Source organism: Linepithema humile, chromosome 6 (assembly GCF_040581485.1).
Source record: "Linepithema humile isolate Giens D197 chromosome 6, Lhum_UNIL_v1.0, whole genome shotgun sequence".
NCBI lineage: Eukaryota > Metazoa > Arthropoda > Insecta > Hymenoptera > Formicidae > Linepithema > Linepithema humile.
The window spans coordinates 10,174,133-10,194,420 of NC_090133.1; the positions used below are offsets into that span (position 1 = coordinate 10,174,133).

The following is a 20,288-nucleotide window of genomic DNA, read 5'->3' on the forward strand; positions in this document are numbered from 1 at the left end:
GATACGTGCAATTAACGTACACGAGTAACTGGATGTGATTTATGGAATAATAAGAGTACGCGTTTGACTCAGGGCTATACAGGTAGCTTCCGATCCTAGCTCTTCCAATCCCGATGCGGTGCGGGTACAGAAGAAATCTGCGTATATAATTCGGCAAGTGAAACAGTTATTAAAAGCGCGAACGATGGTCAACTCTTTACGGCAAATGCAACAGCGTTGCACTTCGGGGTGCGGATGGATTACCAGGCTGTGCCGCCTTAGAAGGCACCGAGACTCGATTGAAATCAGAGGATCGAAGATCACACAACTTCTACAGAGCGCGTCGAGAGTACGTTTGTTATTATTATTCACGTGCAGAAAATCTAGAGTACACCACGCGATGGGGTGGTGTTCCATATAGAGGCGGCGTGAGGCGCCTTAGGATCAATTTATGGCGTCGCCTTCAACGGGTTCCCTTAGTGTTAGATTCTAGAACTTGTATTTACACTCCGGGTTGTTTCACGATTTGAAATAACAATTTTACTTAGGTACTCACCGGAGCTGGGTATAGATGTTCTTATCTATTGCTCGTTCCTTGTGGTCGATTGGAGTAGGTAGCCCACCTCGGATCTGCAGGGTTAATTCCGGTGACCTTTGGTGGCGGATTCAGCGTCAGCGGGATCAGTGTATAAGGCCAGGGCTTCGTACGGTTATATCCTTTGCGTCGATCGAAATCACAAGTACTAAGGTTGTGCGATGCAAACAACAACTCGTATTCAAAGTCTTGGTGGCTTTCAACTCCGAAGTGCTCGGTACAGTTTATATTCGCGGACCCGAACCGGTATTCGGCAAGTAGCTTGCGCGCGTGGTACTTAACTCCGCCTCTGCGAGTCTTAGATTTAGGCATGGAAATTGATTATTAAAAGGAAGGTGCTGATTAACGTGATCTGTAGTAAGCGTGCGGCGGTCCGCACCTCGTACCACGGATATGTGCTTTGATAAATAGTGTGCAGCGGTCCGCACCACTGATTTCCTAGGCACGTGCTCACTTGCAGCAAAATGAGGAGGAGATTAGGTGGGGTTGGTGAATCAACACTCGCACTTTAACTAATAAATCCAAATATATTCAATAAAGTTTACACTTTGTTTGTCTTAGGAATAGTAAAGTTACACTAACACAAAATATTCGACAATGTTACGCTTAACTTATAATAGAGTTACGACTTAGCAAATTTAAAATTTCTTCTCGCACTCGGTACTGCCTTCCGTAATTATTCTCATTTTAGCGAGAAAACAACGATTCGTCTGCAACCGAAAGCGCGACAGCTCTCATTGAGCTTTGCGTGATTCCACCAATTATTAGATGGATCGCGTCTTTTACCGGCAAGTCCATTTTATTAATTAGCGCGAGTTTAACGATCGTGTATTGATCGAAAGTTTCTTTTTGCGCGTTCCATTTACGCGCTTCGATCCGCTGTATCACTTTATAAAACGGCACTTTTCGTTCGAAAATTTTCAATAGTTCAAGGCGCAGGCCTTACCACGACTCGATTTCCAGTCCCGACTGTATGTCGTACCATTGGCGCGCGAACTTGACCAATTTACTCGACGCGGCAAGCAAGGTCACACCGTCCGTAGCACTGTGTATTTGCGCCACCCTGTCTACCCGACGCACCCACACCGACACACATTCTTCTTCGGCTCCTCCGAACTCCGGGATTTGCGAGGCTAGCCAGGAAATTGCGTTTCCTGCTGGCAGCCCGCTCCCGATACTCACCAATTGCATCGGTTGAGCATGCGCGGAATTCAAGGACGACCCCGCAGAATTCGTCCTGTTTGAACTTTTCAAATTGTTTATTGGAGCCGCTGGCTCCTCGGCTCGACTTACAGGTGCAGCGGGTCTCGCTGCCTGCATTTGTTGCATTATTTGCAACATAAATTGCTGTTGCTGCTGCTGCAGCTCCTGCTGCTGACGTAGTATATTCTGCTGTTGCTGCATCATCGACGTCGTTATCTCCGTTATTGTTTGCCGGAGCACCCCTGCAGTCACCGTTGACCGCGTGGCGGCCGACGGCACCGTCCCTTCTCCTAACGCACCGTGCGGCTCGGCCGGTGTATCCGCGCTCCTGGATTTCTCCAGATGAGCCAAAATCAATTTAATGAGTACCTCTCGGTCCTCCGACAGCGGAAGCTGGTTGTGCTTCGCGTAATTTTGGAGCTGCTCCAATGTGGCCTTCTCCAGATCGGCTTGCTCTATTTTAGACCTCGTCTTCGGCATGCTCCTTTTTGTCACTCACTCGACACGACAAAGTTTTTTACCGACTCGATGCGAACTTGTGAAGCCCGTTTTTTTAATCTCGACACGACACGACGCGGGTTTTTACGAGCCCGTACTCCTTTCGGCACGACACGACAACGTTTTTCCGACTCGACTTTTTCCGACACGACGCGGGTCAAATGAGCCCGTTATCCTTTCGGCACGACACGACAACGTTTTTCCGACTCGACTTTTTCCGACACGACGCGGGTCAAATGAGCCCGTTATCCCACTAACACAAAATATTCGACAATGTTACGCTTAACTTATAATAGAGTTACGACTTAGCAAATTTAAGATTTAGTAAAGTTAGAGTCGGTGCGAAGTTAAGAGTAGTGTTCGCGTCGAAGTCGGAGTTAGAACTGAGAGCGAACACGGCTAGCGTGGGTGCTTTATACCCAAAGAGCCCCACTACTCTTGTAGCAAAAACAGGGCTATGGAATTTAGGGATCGAAGGGTCTTACCGTTAGGTCTTACCGTTAGGTCTCAAGGAAAAAAAAGGGTTTGAGAAGGTCGAAGGGTTCTACTGTTAGGTCTCGAGGAAAAAAAAAAGGTTTTATGACAGGTCCCGTACGTGCCTCAAGTGCTGAGCACGTTCGAAGATTTGGAGGGACGGCCCGTACGTGCGTTTGGGACGGATCCTTCTAGAAGGTTCGAGAACATTCTAGAGGTGGAAGGTTCTGGATGGTTCGAGAACGTTCTGAGATGGAATATGCTGGAAAGTGCGAGAACGTTTGGGAAGTGGAAGTTTTTTAAATATGACGACTGGAAGGGGTTACAGGACTCATGTTGCTACACTATATTCCATGCACCGTTATATGTTATATCTCCGTATATTCTATGCGTCATTATACTTATTAATACGCTTCGTTACAGATTATACTTATATTCTACGCATTATTATAAATTGTTCTTACATTAACAAAGAAAAATAAAAGAAAAAGGGGTGTCGGACGTTACAGTGTGTGTGTGTGTTATTCCTCAGGGGAGAGGACTAGGTTTAGGAAGTCAAACCCTGTGAATTCAGGGTGAGGAAGAGGGGGAGGAGGCTCGACGTATTCTATGGTGGTGGCTTCGGAGTTGACGGATATGTTGTCGAACTCCGGATTGTTACGTGGGAATTCCTCCAGTTGAGCCTCTACTGGAGAAGGATAGAAACGGACAGGCGAAGGGGGTCTATACTCCAGGAGCTCTTCAAGGAACGGAGAGATAGACCTAGGAGGAGGAAGTAGAGAAAGGTCGAACACGGGAAAGGGTTGAGGAGGTGGTTGAGGAAATTTTTGAGAAATCGATAGTAATACAAGAGATTGATCGGTTTGCGTGTGAGTGCTTGTACGGGCGTTATTAAATGACGAGTGTCGCCTAATTCTAACGGGTCTTACGGTGACCCTCGCCGCGTATCTAATATACGGAGGGAGAAATATGGCTAGGCAGAGAGCGAATGCCGAGAGGTCTGAACGGTTCCGACGATTGCTGGGTCGCGGCGAATGTTCGGTTCTCATCGTTGCAGGGTAGTTTCGGAGCGGGTTGAATAGGTTCGGTGGTTCTGAGCGGGCGCCCCGTTGAGGGATAGTGTTGTATAGGCGTCGGACCCTTTTTTTTTTAAACGTGTGGGCACCCTGCTGGTGTCGTCAGTGTGATGGACCCTCTACTCGAGATGCACCACTTGATCGCGACAAAGTATCAACTAATTTTACTTTTTGATTCGCGCCCCCGAACTACTCGAAAAACTGTTTCAAGAAACTGACTAAACGGAATAAACTGCGCAAAAACTGCTTGAAGAACTGTGTGTAATTGTGTGTGGAGCCACCAAAACACGGGTTTTTATACCCTTTGCTTGGGGTAAATCCCTTTGGAAAATCTTAGGTTTTTGAGGCGGGGATCGAATAGGAATTAGTCTTGCGAGAAGATTTTTAATGTGGGGGAGGATGGCGTCATTTTTAGTTAATAGGATTGGGTTTAGATGATTAGGTTACTTGAAATGGAGTAGGAAGAAAGGGGCCTTAACGAATAAGGAATAGCGTCGTTTCGGGTCCATATATGATGGGGGTAGGTTTTTGAGGTGGCGTAACTCGGTTGGTGTTAATTAGTATAGGTGGGGTGCATCTCAGTGTCTTAAGATCTGGGTGGGCGTAGTCTTTAGACCATACGATGGAATGATGGGTGGTCTATAGAGGTGCTTGCCCCCGATTCCCGGCTTTCGGATTGGATGGTTAAGAATCGGTATATAAGTTTGCAAAGCCTTGGGTCACTGATCTAATAAATTTGACAGTTTACGACTGTCGCGTGCCCTTGGTGTCGCGTGGAGAGTGCGACTAATGCATCTCGGTTTCCCAGACTTACTGAACACGTGCGCCGTATCAGGTGTCGCGCCTTCTCGGCATGCGACTGCGGTCATTCCCCGATCGTTACTCGGTAAAACCCTATCTATTAGCTAGGATTCTCGTAGGTGGAATCCAAGAATATGACTAGCTGATGCCAGTTTTTCTTTTTATCTCTTACTCTAACCATCTGGAATCGATTAAGGACTCCAGCTACCGCAAAGTTTTGACTTTTACGGTTTTTCTGGCGACGATAGGCACGCTGAGCGGCCAAGGTATTTTGAAATATCCATGCCTCTTGCTATTTTTCTCTGTGAGAAGATTCGAGCTCCTGGTGTCTCATGAGAAAAACAGCTCTGGCGTTATAATATTCCTTAAGAGTTTTTGTTGGTCCCGCGTTTACTAGGTCTGGTATTTAATGAAAAGAAAAGAATCGTGAAGTCTGATCAGGACGTAACACTATAAACATTCTATAAAATGTTTATTCGTATCTAACAAATGTAATAATAATAAAAGTAATAAAGAAATAATATATTTCAGATTTCTATTTTGCATATAAGCTTTTATTATTGCATCACCGATCATACTAATAAAAAATGCATATATTGTCAAAAAAAAGGGATATAAAATGAAAACATTAACATATGTCTTATCATATGCACATACTAAAAAAATAATTATAATTTTAGATTACAGTTTATATACTTATATGTATTTATTAAATTGTATCAAATACATATACGTACACATATTTATAACTTATACTAATTTAGTAGAATATTCAGTGAATGTTCTTTAGATGGTATTAAACATCTTCTCTGAATATTCCTAAAATATAATAAAGAATATTTTTTCAACCTATCTGAAATATTTAAATTGGTCTAATTTGAATGTTCTATGAAGATTTAAAGAACATCGTTTAGTACATTGAAAGAATATTCTAATATTTTCAACAAATATTTATAAAATGTTTATAGAATGTGTTTGTGTTATTTAGGATATATGTTTACATACATGCGTATTTGTTAATAATAATTATTACTTGTATACGAGAATATTGCGTTTTATAATAATAATTCGAAGGTAAACGATAATGCATCATGATCAAGAATGAAAAAATAAATGATTTTGTTTCATAACACATGTACGTTTTCTTACCCTATCTTACATCTATTCCATATTTCACCCATATATACATATAGTTGTACTTATAAGTTGATTAACAATTTTATTGCTTCTGATTTGTTAAATGAAAATGTATCTGTTTTACTTGCTTTTGCTTCCTAATTAGTTATTTTAAGTCGTTCAATTATTTAGGCCGGTATTCATAGTTCGTTCTTATATTCAAGATTATCTTAAGTAGGGACTTATATTCGCTCTCTTCGTCAGACACAATCTGTGTGTGACGAAGAGATCGAATATAAGTCAGCACTTAAGACGATCTTTGTATATAAGAATAGACTATGAATACCACCCTTAGAGTTAGTAGCAGTGAAATCTAGATTAAAGGTTGGTTTATAGTAGCCGTAACCGTAACTTATAGCGTTTTCGATTATACAGGATTTGAACGACCCAGGGTTGGTTAATGACGTCATTGCAACCTCTCCACCAATGAAAGACTTGCATTTATAGTAAAATAGTGATTGATCAACCCTGGGTCGTTCAAATCCTGGGCCTGTTCGTTTTAACTGCACTGGGGCAGCTCTGGGTTTGCTCTAAACAAGATAATACAGGACAAACTATTTATCTGTCCTGTATTATTCTGTGTAGAGCAGACCCAGAGCAGCCCCAGTGTAGCTAAAACGAACAAGCCCCCTGTATAATCGAAAACGCTATTAGGGTACAGTCCCATTGAGCACGGATCGAAATGACGGATCGGATTTCTCACCAGAATTCTAGTGAATTTTTGATCCTGCTATCCTTAGGCCTTTTCTACAATACGTCGTATGTCAGCATCGGATGTCGGACGCATGCGCACTTGGTTGTCGGCTGTCGCATGAAGCTGTCGAGAGTCGGTTGTCTCTCGTTATCGTAACGAGAGATGGTTAACTCTCATCTTTTCCGGCTTCCGACTTCCGATAGGCCTTACGACTGGATGCAAATAAAATATAACCTTTTTATTTTTCTTTATTTTTATCATGGAACATACAAATTTAGACGAAATAATTATTGATTTTGTGCGCGAAAATTATTGTTTATATGATAAATGTAATGTGGATTTTAAAAATATTAGGAAAAAGGATGTGTGGAAAAAAATTTCCGAAACTTTGCAAAATGTATATGAGGTAAATATGTCAGGTAAATTTTTTGTTTTTTAAATTATTATTTGTAAAATATTAAAATTATTATATATATAACATAAAAACCCTGATAACGTATATTTTAAAGACATCTAAAAAACGTTTTCTCAGCAAACACAAAATAATACAATTAATAACATTAATGTTATCTTATTGTTATTTTGTGTGTTTGCTGGGTTTCTTTAAGATATACATGATATCTTCAACAAGACATACATGTTGTTTGGAAAAACAATTCAACAAAAGGTTCTCTACAACTTTTTTTTTAATTTAAATTTTAAGAGATTATGGGTGTTTACGATAATTCAAGTTCGAGTTAATTTCACTAGGACCGAAAAATGAGATAGACATAACCATCTAGAACCTTTATGATTCATGACAACTCGACGCTGTCTTGTATTGCTTGAGTTAAATTCATTGAATTTGTTGAGTTTATTGAGCAAATTTTATTGTAATAGAAAAATGTCAACTGCAAATCAGTCTATGAAAGAAACAAATAATGTTGGTATGTATGTTGGTATACCTCTTTAATAAATTAATAATAATATAATTAATAATAATAATAAATGACATTTTTCTATTACAATAAAATTTGCTCAATAAACTCAACAAATTCAATGAATATAACTCAAGCAATACAAGACAGCGTCGAGTTGTCATGAATCATAAAGGTTCTAGATGGTTATGTCTATCTCATTTTTTGGCCCTAGTGAAACTAACTCGAATTTGAATTATCGTAAACACCCTATGTAAGTGATCAAATTGTTGCACCGACATCCTTGTAAATTTAAAAAACTCCTCATGATTATTTGTCCGAAAATATGTAAATAATGTTCGATGAGCACCATGAGTTTGTCTCATATTTCTTGAAATATGTGGTTTTACCCACCACCTTCTTGTTATTTTGCGTCTTTTTCTTAAACATAATCTAATTTTTGTTATATGTAACAAAATTAATAATAGATTTAAATAATTTCTCCTCACTCTACTTTCCATTTTTATATTTGTTGTTGCACCGACTTACGACTATATTGTAGAATGACAAGTCGTATTCAGATCCGACATTCAACGTACGACAAACAACAAACGACATCCGACGCCGACATACGACGTATTGTAGAACAGGCCTAAGTAATAAAATCTTTCTGGTCCGATGCTCTTGATCCTGATCGTATTAATTTGCATTGTTTTTTTGAAAATCGATTTCGCAAGGCAATCCAGCGATCTTTACATTCAGAACCTATTAAAATAACAATTATAATTATTTAATACTGTATTCCATCAAATATATATATATATCTGTATTTATATAATTTTATATATGACATATATTCAGCGTGCATTACTTCAACTAATTGAAAATGATATATGTTAACGATCGAACTTCGCGCAGCGTGCGTTATTTCGTCTTTATAATTTTTTCTTTATATATTTCTATAATTTTGTCTTTATAATTCGTTATCGTATACATTGTAATAAATTCATAATCACGGGCGGAATATGACGATGTTTAACGTTCGAGCATTCGCTTAGAGAAAGCAGCGGAAAAACATGCCTCGGTGAACAATCTCGAGTGAGCCGCTGGTATTGTTTTTATTTTTCCTTCTAACAGCGAAGGCCACGAGAGAAGCACTGAAAAGCCGAAAATTTCAAAACCATCAGAGATAGCGTTCCCCTCTCTGGCGCTTGAATTTAGGTCTGCACGAATCACCATAGACCATCCGGCCCTCTCTCCGCTGTGAAAAAGGCGGTCGCAAGCAGTTCAACTGGACAGTCGCTTCACTTGGTCACTTTTGCAAATTTAGAAACCTTCTGCAATTCCAAGTGAGAAGACGCTTCAAGTCGCCGAGTGCTATTAATTAGTTTCTCATTTTCTTCTCAAGCATACAAAAGCTTAGTTTCGAGCCTCGATATCAGCTGTTTCTCGAATCTTTCGGCTTATCGCGAGATTTAGACTCTTGTCGCGTGAGCTTATTCGACGTGCTTAACCGCCAGCAAACCTTTGTTAATTTGTTTAATTAATTGTTGACAATAAAGTGCATTATTCTGCAAATATTAACGCTCTACAAACATCTATAGTGTTCATTCGACTTGATCCGTTTCCGCCGCGTCTGCGGGTCCTCACTTCTCGCTCACTTAATTCTCTGGCTTTCTCTCTCGCTCGGTTGCCGCTTTGTGCGATCGCCAGCGTGCTTCTTCTTCTCGCTCCTTTCGTAGCTCGCTCCGCTCTTTTCTTTCCGTCAAACTGACCCTTCGCTCTCTCTGAGCGCACCCAGCACTTCTCTGTTCCGATCGGAGTCTCATTTAGATCACGAACAATATAAATGATTAAAAACTAGTCATTTATCAGAATTCAAACTTTCTACATCTTCTCTAACAAAATAACCTAACTTTTATTTGCGTATATAAAACTGTAAGCTTTGCGTATCTTTAACGTTGTAAAAATTACGTCAGAGAGGTCGTTAAAATTAGACTCATGAAAGTAATTAAGGATAGAAGAGCTGGCTGTGATTGTAGAGTCAAATAATGCCCTTGAATATTAGAAGTAACTGTTCAGATCTTTTTCTTTATTTCTCTTTACCCAATTTAAAACAGCACATTTAAATGGCATTGTTGACTTCTATGACGTTTTTATCACGTATCGCGGATCACTTTTCTCATGTAAAAAGATTAGAATTACAGGTTAGAAGAACCGTATTATGGAGAATATATTGACTATATATATCTTTTTGCTTCTGCGCATGTGCACAATGAGACACTTTAACACATGCTTTTTAGGGCCATAGCACATAAGCGAAATTTGGGAAGTTAGCAGTCTAGTAATATATAGAAGTCTGTGATCTTCTCTAACAAAATAACCTAACTTTTATTTGCGTATATAAAACTGTAAGCTTTGCGTATCTTTAACGTTGTAAAAATTACGTCAGAGAGGTCGTTAAAATTAGACTCATGAAAGTAATTAAGGATAGAAGAGCTGGCTGTGATTGTAGAGTCAAATAATGCCCTTGAATATTAGAAGTAACTGTTCAGATCTTTTTCTTTATTTCTCTTTACCCAATCAAAAGTCTGACGAAAGCTGATCTCGCGAATAGTTCATGTCTTCAAGGAATACGAAATATAAAAGAGGTTCACACTTAGCTCACAGTCAGGCAGTAATCGGCTCCTTTCCTTGCGATTATTTTTATGGTTTTATTTTCCAAATCTCCGTGTCTACGTTTCCTTAATCGTTTCGCTAATCTTCTTCACTTTTCCTCTTCCTTCTCTCCTCGTCTTCGTCCTTTCTTTTCTTTTACACGCGCTCTCCTTTCTCTCTTAACTTTCGCAAGGCAAAATGCCCCGAGAAACCATTGTCCAGCTCTTTTGTTGTCCTCTCCTCTCTTCCCTCCAAAGGGCTCTCTCGCCATCCGACCAATCAGCTCTCGCCAGCAATTTTTACAAGATTTAGTGCCCTCTTATATAATAAATAATACTCGCTATTACCAATATCGACCGAGACTTATTTATCTCGTGAGTTTGTTATAACATTATCTCGTGAGTTTCTTACAAAACGAACAGAAATTTATGAAAGATTTTGACGTTAAAATTTCTATGATAATTAATATTTATCAAATATATTGTAATATACTCACTTGGTACTTTCAATTTCCTACTGATAAATTGCCAAATAATAATTAATATTTATCAAATATATTGTAATATACTCACTTGGTACTTTCAATTTCCTACTGATAAATTGCCAAGAGTTTTCTACGACATTTCTGTTCTTATAATCTTTTTCTTTTTTGTCATATAAATGTGTCGAAATTGTTCGACCCAGAAAATTAAATTCACGTTATTTATTATTCGCACATTCATCACTATATCACACTGTATCACATATGTCAAAAGGTTATGTGTGACTCCTATCTCTTGATTCTCTTGATAGATTTCACTCAGTTTCACTTCTTTTCCGTTGCTTTCACTGGCCGTAGGCCGGTAAAGATAAAGTTGAGTCAACTTTTCGGTTACAGCCAAAAATAACAGATTATTGCCAACTATTATAAACATTAGTACGGGTTTCTTATCTTCCAACTTTTACGGCATCGGCCTAAGTTAACGGTTACGGCTATTAAGCCTTGTGTCCACGATGCTAGAACTCGATCCGAGATCTCGGTCCGAGTCCTCGAACAATAATATTTATACTTGGCTGAATATAGTTAGCGTTGTAATCGAGTTACAATTCTTTACGATGATTTTCTGATCTATGTTATAGAAAACTCATATCTTCAAACAACCACCAAGTTGGTTTATAGATATCATCAAGTGATGCACCGCTTGATTTCAAATGTTTTATTTTATTTAGATGGTCCAGATATTGTGATCTTAAATTATTAATTTTTTTTTTTGCAATTTTAGTTGTTAGTGGTTGTCCTGTTAATTCTTTGTACTGATTACAGATTATCTGTAAAGCTTGATCTCGTTTCATACGATTATGATAATCAACACTTTTTGTAACATATAAACAAGGATGTTGTTGATATAACATTAATAAAATTTTAACATTTTCCTTATTATCCATTTTTTATTATAAAAGAAGTTTTTTCTGAAAATCAATTTTATATATTATTATACTTTTCTTGAAAAATAATATATATATATAGGTTATAATATATTTTTAATGTCTAATTTAATCTGCATTAAAACTAATAATAACTACTTAGGTAAATTATTAATTATTAATTAAAAATAAATCTTATTAATTATTAATCTTATTAATTTATTTTATTTAAGAATTATATTTCTTTTATTTTTTCAATTCTACACTCACCCGAAAAAAAAGCGGTACACTGAAAATGTGGGAAAAATTCATCAAATTTCAACTGACGATAACTTCGTAAATAATAAAGATAGAAAGTTCTATAAAATATGGAAATGAAGCTAAAAATCTCTACTTTAAGAATCAATTTATTTCAATGTTGCAAAATAAATTTATTGAAAATGGCGGATGACAAAGCGCGAGCATGCAAAATTGAAAAATAATGGTTCGAGTTTGCGACGGTGCACGGTATAAACAAAAAATTGTAGCTTATTGGGATCAAAAGCGTACGAAAGTACAGAGTCTCCTCTTTAAAATGCTTTTTTATGCATCTCGATACGATGATTTTTCGCCGAGAGATTCGCATTTGAAGAAAAAGAGCCGAATTCTTACTTCAAATGCGAATCTCTCAGCGAAAAATCATCGTATCGAGATGCATAAAAAAGCATTTTAAAGAGAAGACTCTGTACTTTCGTACGCTTTTGATCCCAATAAGCTACAATTTTTTGTTTATACCGTGCACCGTCGCAAACTCGAACCATTATTTTTCAATCAATTGTTTTGCATCCGAAGGAGATGTCTGCAGATCTTTGTGATTTCTCCGCCCTGACTTTTTGTTTATGCTCGACCGCACATTGCGAGAAGAGTGCTTGATTTCTCTTGATCTTTTTCTTTCGAGACGCGTTACTTATTCGTACGACTTCGTCAAAGTAAACAATAATTAATCTTTTCGCATTGAAATTATTGGTCAATTATGGCGACGATAAGTCCTGAAAAAGCTGCTCAAGTTGTAGCGTTAATTGAAGATGGGAGAAGTCGAAGGTACGTTGCTGAGGCACTTGATTTATCAGTGTCAACCGTGCAACGTGCTTATGCTAGGTACTTGGAGACTAATTCTGTCCAAAGAAGACCTGGTTCGGGACGTCCTCGTTGTACGAATGAAAACGATGACCGATTTATTGTTTTAAATTCATTAAGAGACAGACATCGAACGGCTGTTCAAATTCGAAACAATTTAAGAGATGTCCGCGAATGTAATGTATCCGTTGACACTATTCGAAACAGATTAGCGGAACACGGTCTTTTTCCGCACAGGCCAGCAAATGTACCTTCGCTTATGCGTCGCCATCGCGTAACTCGACTCAATTTTGCTGTCGAGCATGCAGGCTGGACATATGCAGAATGGAGTACCGTTCTTTTTAGCGACGAATCTCGTTTTTGTCTGTATTCTTCAGACGGACGAGAACAAGTATACCGTCGCGTTGGAGAACGATTTGCAGACTGTACTGTAAGTGAGAGGCCTAGAAGTAAGAATCTGCCTTTTTCTTCAAATGCGAATCTCTCGGCGAAAAATCATCGTATCGAGATGCATAAAAAGCATTTTAAAGAGGAGACTCTGTACTTTCGTACGCTTTTGATCCCAATAAGCTACAATTTTTTGTTTATACCGTGCACCGTCACAAACTCGAACCATTATTTTTCAATTTTGCATGCTCGCGCTTTGTCATCCGCCATTTTCAATAAATTTATTTTGCAACATTGAAATAAATTGATTCTTAAAGTAGAGATTTTTAGCTTCATTTCCATATTTTATAGAACTTTCTATCTTTATTATTTACGAAGTTATCGTCAGTTGAAATTTGATGAATTTTTCCCACATTTTTCAGTGTACCGCTTTTTTTTTCGGGTGAGTGTATAATTACTTACTAAAATATTATTTATATTGTTCACAGTATCTCGTATCACTATAAGTATCTTATATTTTGTCTTGACAGATAGTAAAAGAAACTAGTAAAATCTAATAACTCGCAATAACTCGTACCGAAAAATGGGACGCAACGCATTTTTTCGTTTAAGCTTCTTATTCGAGTTTTGCATCTAAATTCAGTGTGTACATGATCCGAGTTCTAGTAACTTTCCCTCAATCCGAGATCTCGGACCGAGTTCTAGTATCGTGGACACAAGGCTTTATAAACCCAAGATCTATAGAGAGAAGGTTACCTCAGTAAAATGAGGGCGGTTGAGGGCGAGGGACGATAAAGTAAGGGGGGAGCTAGAAACAGCTTGATGGCGAGAAGCGATGAAGGAAGGGAGGAGCTAGAAACAGCTTGATAGCGAGGGGCGATGAAGGAAGAGAAGAGCATGATGATCTCATCGACAAACAGTGGCTTAGTTTACACCGATTGTTTAGTACGCGTACCAAGTACTAAATCAGCTTTTTTGATTGGTGTAGATTTGACACTAAACGATTTATACCTATCGGAGAAGCAGATTTAGTATTTGGTACGCGTACTAAACAATCGGTGTAAACTAATAGCGTTTTCGATTATACAGGATTTGAACGACCCAGGGTTGATCAATCACTATTTTACTATAAATGCAAGTCTTTCATTGGTGGAGAGGTTGCAATGACGTCATTAACCAACCCTGGGTCGTTCAAATCCTGTATAATCGAAAACGCTATAAGCCAGTAGCTGTCTGAGATAGCTTCTGTTTGCCGATGAGATCATCATTGCCCCTCTTGCCGCTCGTCCCTCTTTGCGCATAAGGTAACCTTCTCTCTATAGATCTTGCACCAATCCGTTCTTCATTGCAGTGCAACAGAACTCAGTGCAACAGTTCACGGTACTCGTTGTACTGGATCTTGAGCAAGAACAAGCAGTGCAGGGCAGTGCGAGAATCGGGTAAGTTGATAATGATGGGAAATTTAAAAAGTACACATAACCTATTATAAATATTAAAGTAACCTATTTAATATTAAAGTAATTAATAATTCTCTTAAAATTAAATTATAAGCACTGAAATTGTACTAATAATCTAAATTTCTGAAAATCAAGCTGTGATAGTACTAACTTTTAATAAATGTAAAAAGTTTTATCTTTTTAGAGAAGCTAAATGTATATAAAAGTTTTTTATGCTGTATTTGTGTAACATAAAATTATACTTATTGTTAATAATAATTGTAAATTTACAGAACAGCTAAAAAATATGTATATATATATATATATATATATATATGAAAAATTTAATTAAATATTATCTTCAAAGCTTTGTTTCTATTCTGTTCTAAAAATAATATTTACTTTGTAAAGAAATAAATATTTCCAACCTTTGACTATAAAAATATGGACTGCTAAAGCCAACTTGACTTGGTATCCATGATCTGTAGCGACACCGTGTGGCAACGGGGCCGGGAATAACTAATCCATACAATAGTGTGCGTGTCAAAGGTGCGTGTTGTTCAGTGCATGATATCGGCTTGAATCTTTGACAATAAATTAAATATATAAAAATGGTGTTATATTGTTTTATGAAAGGCTGCGAATCAAGGAAATATAAAAAGGGGACATAAATGACTCCAGCCTGCAGTTTTACGGGTCTAATCCTTGCATCCTTCTTACGTACTTTAAATTTCCCACAATTTGCCACACAAAGCGGGGCCAAAATTTCGAAAGATGTTAGATACATATTCTTATACACGGGTTAGATAAGAAAAGTGCGGGTAACTAGCAGTCCATATTTTTATAGTCAAAGTTTCCAACACTCTAATGCCCATTTCCACCAATGTAGATTAACCTTAGGGCGGTATTCATAGTCCGTTCTTATATTCAAAATCGTCTTAAGCACGGACTTATATTCGCTCTCTTCGTCACACATAGATTGTGTCTGACGAAGAGAGCGAATATAAGTTCGTGCTTAAGACGATCTTGAATATAAAAACGGACTATGAATACCGGTCTTAATCTCGGTTCAACTTACTCTTCATCTTTTTCTAGTTCTAAGAATTAGAAAAAGGTGAAGAGTAAGTTGAGCCGAGATTAAAGTTAATCTACGTTGGTGGAATCGAACATAAATCGATCTATCAGTTCATATGCTACTATCCTCGATAATCAAAAATGCATGATAAAATCTAATTTGTCATAATTATAAACAATATTTTTTATTTAATTATTTATTTTGACACGTTCAATCTTTTGCATTATTTCAAAAATTGGATGTAATAATTGTAACTCATCAAAAATTAAAAAAAATAGTTACTAGGTTAGATTAGATTAAATTTCCAAAAAATTTTAATTTTATTAATATATAACAATAAATAATAATACATTGTACATAAAATACATAACTTACCACCGTCATCGTTATCTAAAAAAGGTATAAATGGTGACATTAGATTTATATTTTCTTCATCCGAAGAATCTAATAATTCATTTAATATTACGCGGTATGTCATGTTGATTACTGCACTGAAACGTTCTTTATACTTACACTAACTTGTCTCCGCTTGCACTATTTCAATTCAGTTCAGTGCAGTGTGAACTCAGTGCAGCAATAAAGAACAAACCTCTTGTTGCAGCCACAGATGTCTATACTAGTACTAGATCGCTAACTTCGTCAAAAGAGCCGGCAGAATTTCCGGTTTCGGCCATGACACCCTACAACAAAATGGCGACAATGCGTGTGTATGTGTATATCTGTACGTGCGTATGCACATGCGATACTCGGCGTGGTGATACAAATTGATAATATTGGGCGGTATTCATAGTCGTTCTTATATTCAAGATCGTCTTAAGCACAAACTTATATTCGCTCTCTTCGTCACACATGGATTGTGTCTGACGAAGAGAGCGAATATAAGTTCGTGCTTAAGACGATCTTGAATATAAGAACGAACTATGGGCTTGTTCGTTTTAGCTGCACTGGAGCAGCTCTGGGTCTGCTCTAAACAAGATAATACAGGACAAACTATTTATCTGTCCTGTATTATCCTGTGTAGAGCAGAACCAGAGCAGCCCCAGTGTAGCTAAAACGAACAAACCCTATGAATACCGGCCATTGTAAAAATTCTTGAAAGATGCCGAGCAGTTGTTGAGCAGTTGTTAAGCAATTGTTGAGCAGTTGTTGAGCAGTTGTTGAGCAGTTGTTGAGCGGCTATTTTGTTGTAGGGTGTCATGGCCGAAACCGGAAATCCTGTCAGCCTCAGTTTTTCCATACGTCAAAGCCTAATGGCCGGAGCACAGACTTTTGCATAAAGCATAACGCATAAGCATAAGGAAATTGATTGGTCCATTTCCTTATGCATTTGCTTATGCTTATATATAGACCAATCAATTTCCTTATGCTTATGCGTTATGCTTTAATGCAAAAGTCTGTGCTCCGGCCATAAGACCGAAGCATAAACCGGCCAAAACAGGTTTCCGAAAATCCGGATCAAAGAAATGCATGGATAAATTTTTGTAAGGACGAAGGATTTAATATAAATTTAGATTTTAGATTTTAACATTGCTCTTATGGAAATACTGCACGAGTGCAATCCCAATGAAAAACGCCATTAAAATTCGGTATTATTGTTGCATATTATAGTTATTTTCTTTTAATTGTACATTATTTCCTAATTAAACATAACAAGTCATTCAATATTGGCGCTCTTGAGCGGCCATCTTGAGCGACCACTTTATATAGGGCGGTATTCATAGTCCGTTCTTATATTCAAAATCGTCTTAAGCACGGACTTATATTCGCTCTCTTCGTCACACATAGATTGTGTCTGACGAAGAGAGCGAATATAAGTTTATACTTAAGACGATCTTGAATATAAGAACGGACTATGAATACCGGCCATAGTCACTTCCGTCCGCACTTTTAAGGCCGGTATTCATAGTCGTTCTTATATTCAAGATCGTCTTAAGCACAAACTTATATTCGCTCTCTTCGTCAGACACAATCTATGGCTTAGTTTACACCGATTGTTTAGTACGCGTACCAAGTACTAAATCTGCTTCTTTGATAGGTATAAATTGTTTAGTGTAAAATCTACACCAATCAAAGAAGCAGATTTAATACTTGGTACGCGTACTAAACAATCGGTGTAAACTAATAGCGTTTTCGATTATACAGGATTTGAACGACCCAGGGTTGGTTAATGACGTCATTGCAACCTCTCCACCAATGAAAGACTTGCATTTATAGTAAAATAGTGATTGATCAACCCTGGGTCGTTCAAATCCTGTATAATCGAAAACGCTATAAGCCAATGTGTGACGAAGAGAGCGAATATAAGTCCGTGCTTAAGACAATTTTGAATATAAGAACGGACTATGAATACCGCCCTAAGACCAAACGCTCCCTTTTACAATGGTTTATACTGTGCCAATATTGGAAAGAAAAGAACTAGAGAGTGAATTTAGTACTATTTCCTAACCTAATAGCGCGCGCAGTGCGATACTTTCGACAGTGGTGTTTATAGATGCAAAGATAAAAGTATCCTGTGTAAAAGCAGCAACGCTGTTTCACCAAATTTTTGAAGTGGTTCTTTTGAGCACTCTTGAGTTCTAACGAGACGCGGCTGCGTAAATAAAGTTAAAAATTGCAAGAATGTCAGTGGAAGAACAATCGGATTTTCGACTAGGATCCGATCCCAATATCACATATCCTATACAGGTCCATTATTGCGGAAATTGTTCGCTTCCCATCGAGGTAAATTGCAAGTCATTTTTAACGTTAATTTGTAGTAAATGTGTAATATAAATGCACAAATTATAATCAACAGTGATTTTATATTTTTGAAATTTGAATAAAAACTAATTAGATAAAAATTATAAAAAGTTTAGAGTGTTTAACGTTTTTTGTTGCTTTTTAATAGAAAACATATGTCTAATTAAAAAAAAAAGAAATTAGTAATAATAAATTTCATTGTGTGAATGCAGTTATCAATGCTGTTAGATTTAAAATAATTAACAGTACTGGTTTGTAAATCTAACTATTGTTGATCCACAGTATTGCGAGTACTATCCTGAGTATGACAAGTGCAAGCAATGGTTGGAGAGAAACCTGCCTAATGAATTCGAAAAAATGAAATTAGGTAAATATGAAATATCTAGAAATCTTAAAACAACAATTTGAGTTTCTAACTGATATTATGTTATGATCAATCAGAGGATGGTTCTATTGAAGCTGGTGGAGGAGAAGACGAAAAGAAACGACAGAAACGAGGTGGTAAAGGTATGTTAAAAACTAAGAAAAAAGAAGACATACCACGGTTAGTGACTGTCTCCAGAGCACCTAGAGGGAAGAAGAAATCCGTCACAGTTGTGACTGGTCTTAGCACTTTTGGTAAAGCTTTGAATCAGTATGCTAATTGAATCCAAATAAATAAACAAAGTTTTAATAATGGAAAATTTTAACTTTATAGATATAGACTTAAAAGTAGCAGCAAAATTTTTTGGAAGTAAATTTGCCTGTGGATCCAGCGTTACCGGGGATGATGAGATTGTTATTCAGGGAGATGTCAAAGATGATCTGTTTGAAGTAATACCCGAAAAGTGGCCACAAGTGAGTTCTACAATAAAAAAAATTTGAAATGTAAAAATTTTTAATGGAAAATTGCGTTGTTTTTTAGATTGATGAAGACTCTATAGATGATCTTGGGGATCAAAAGAGATAATAAGGCTATCGATATTATGTATGCACAATTATATTTAATATTATACTATTTCCATTCTAGTGTTTATTACAAATAAAATGTACATATAAAATATATTTAAATAAGCTATGTTAAAATTTTAGATTAAGTCTCTTGTTCTATATCTGGATCATCTCGCACATTTGCGACGATCCGGAGTACAGTTTCCACTTCTTCCTCTGTCAAGCGTTCCTCACTTTCTTCTACCAACTGTGCTCAAAAAAACAAAATAATTATCTTAAAATTGAGGTACAATTAAAACACTACAAAGCAAATTTTTTTTCTTTAAATAAAAAAAACCAATAACTTTATGAAAAAGAACCATACCAATTGTATTTCGAGTGGAGTGGTAGGGCAGATATTGAGAAGAGCAAGCTTTTCAGCTTTTGTTAGTTTGATAGGCTCCATCGCTTTTAAGTATTCTTTGATTTTTTCTGGAGACTGATTCTTGCATACTCCAGCTAGAGATTCCAAATATTTGATCGTCTCATAAGTGATGGTTGCTAATTGATTCATCTGTTGCTTTTTATAAGATTTAGTATTTTGAAGGATATCGAGAACCTCGTAATTGCTCAACAGGGTATTCCAATTTCCTTTTATTCTAAAAGAAAAATCCAGAATTAATTTTTGTAAATCAAACAAAAAGACAATTTTAGCAAAGTTAATGATGACTTACACTTTCATGTTATAATTTGTTTTTGATTAAATAGAATTTTAATTGTAACTAATGATTGTAAATCAACTTTTTTAACATCGAGGTTATGATGATTAATCAAAGGTTATGTTTCTAATAAGCTACGTTGTGGCTGCGTTAGTTTAAAGTATCCTTTCCGTGAATTAATTTGCTTACTCACAAAGCCAATAATTCTGCAATTATTAAAAATATTAAACATTTATAAAATTAAATAAAGGTTAAAAAAAATAAAATATACATTAAAAAATTACACATTGACCCCGACGTGATTTGAACACGCAACCTTCTGATCTGGAGTCAGACGCGCTACCGTTGCGCCACGGAGTCATGCGGTGACAGCACCTATAAACTTAAATTTAAAGCACAGCATAACCATAGTATAATAATTTAGTAATAAAATAATTAAATATTTTTTAATAA

At 37.0% G+C, this 20,288-nt stretch overlaps 2 protein-coding genes and 1 non-coding gene across 3 annotated transcripts; 1 reads left to right on the forward strand and 2 right to left on the reverse strand.

Moving 5' to 3' along the window:
* Positions 1–17,879: 17,879 nt before the first annotated feature.
* Positions 17,880–19,277, forward strand: DENR (density-regulated protein). Its single transcript, XM_012360656.2, has 5 exons — positions 17,880–18,189; positions 18,490–18,574; positions 18,649–18,825; positions 18,905–19,044; positions 19,112–19,277. Exons 1-5 carry the CDS (start codon positions 18,088–18,090, stop codon positions 19,154–19,156), a joined length of 549 nt encoding a protein of 182 aa, XP_012216079.1. The 5' UTR covers positions 17,880–18,087; the 3' UTR covers positions 19,157–19,277.
* Positions 19,171–20,024, reverse strand: Polr3I (RNA polymerase III subunit I). Its single transcript, XM_012360676.2, has 3 exons — positions 19,851–20,024; positions 19,502–19,775; positions 19,171–19,384 (listed from the first exon to the last, which is right to left on the reverse strand). Exons 1-3 carry the CDS (start codon positions 19,856–19,858, stop codon positions 19,280–19,282), a joined length of 387 nt encoding a protein of 128 aa, XP_012216099.1. The 5' UTR covers positions 19,859–20,024; the 3' UTR covers positions 19,171–19,279.
* Positions 20,025–20,123: 99 nt separating this feature from the next.
* On the reverse strand, positions 20,124–20,195 carry TRNAW-CCA (transfer RNA tryptophan (anticodon CCA)). Its single transcript has one exon. It is a non-coding gene; the product is annotated as a tRNA-Trp (tRNA).
* Positions 20,196–20,288: the final 93 nt, after the last annotated feature.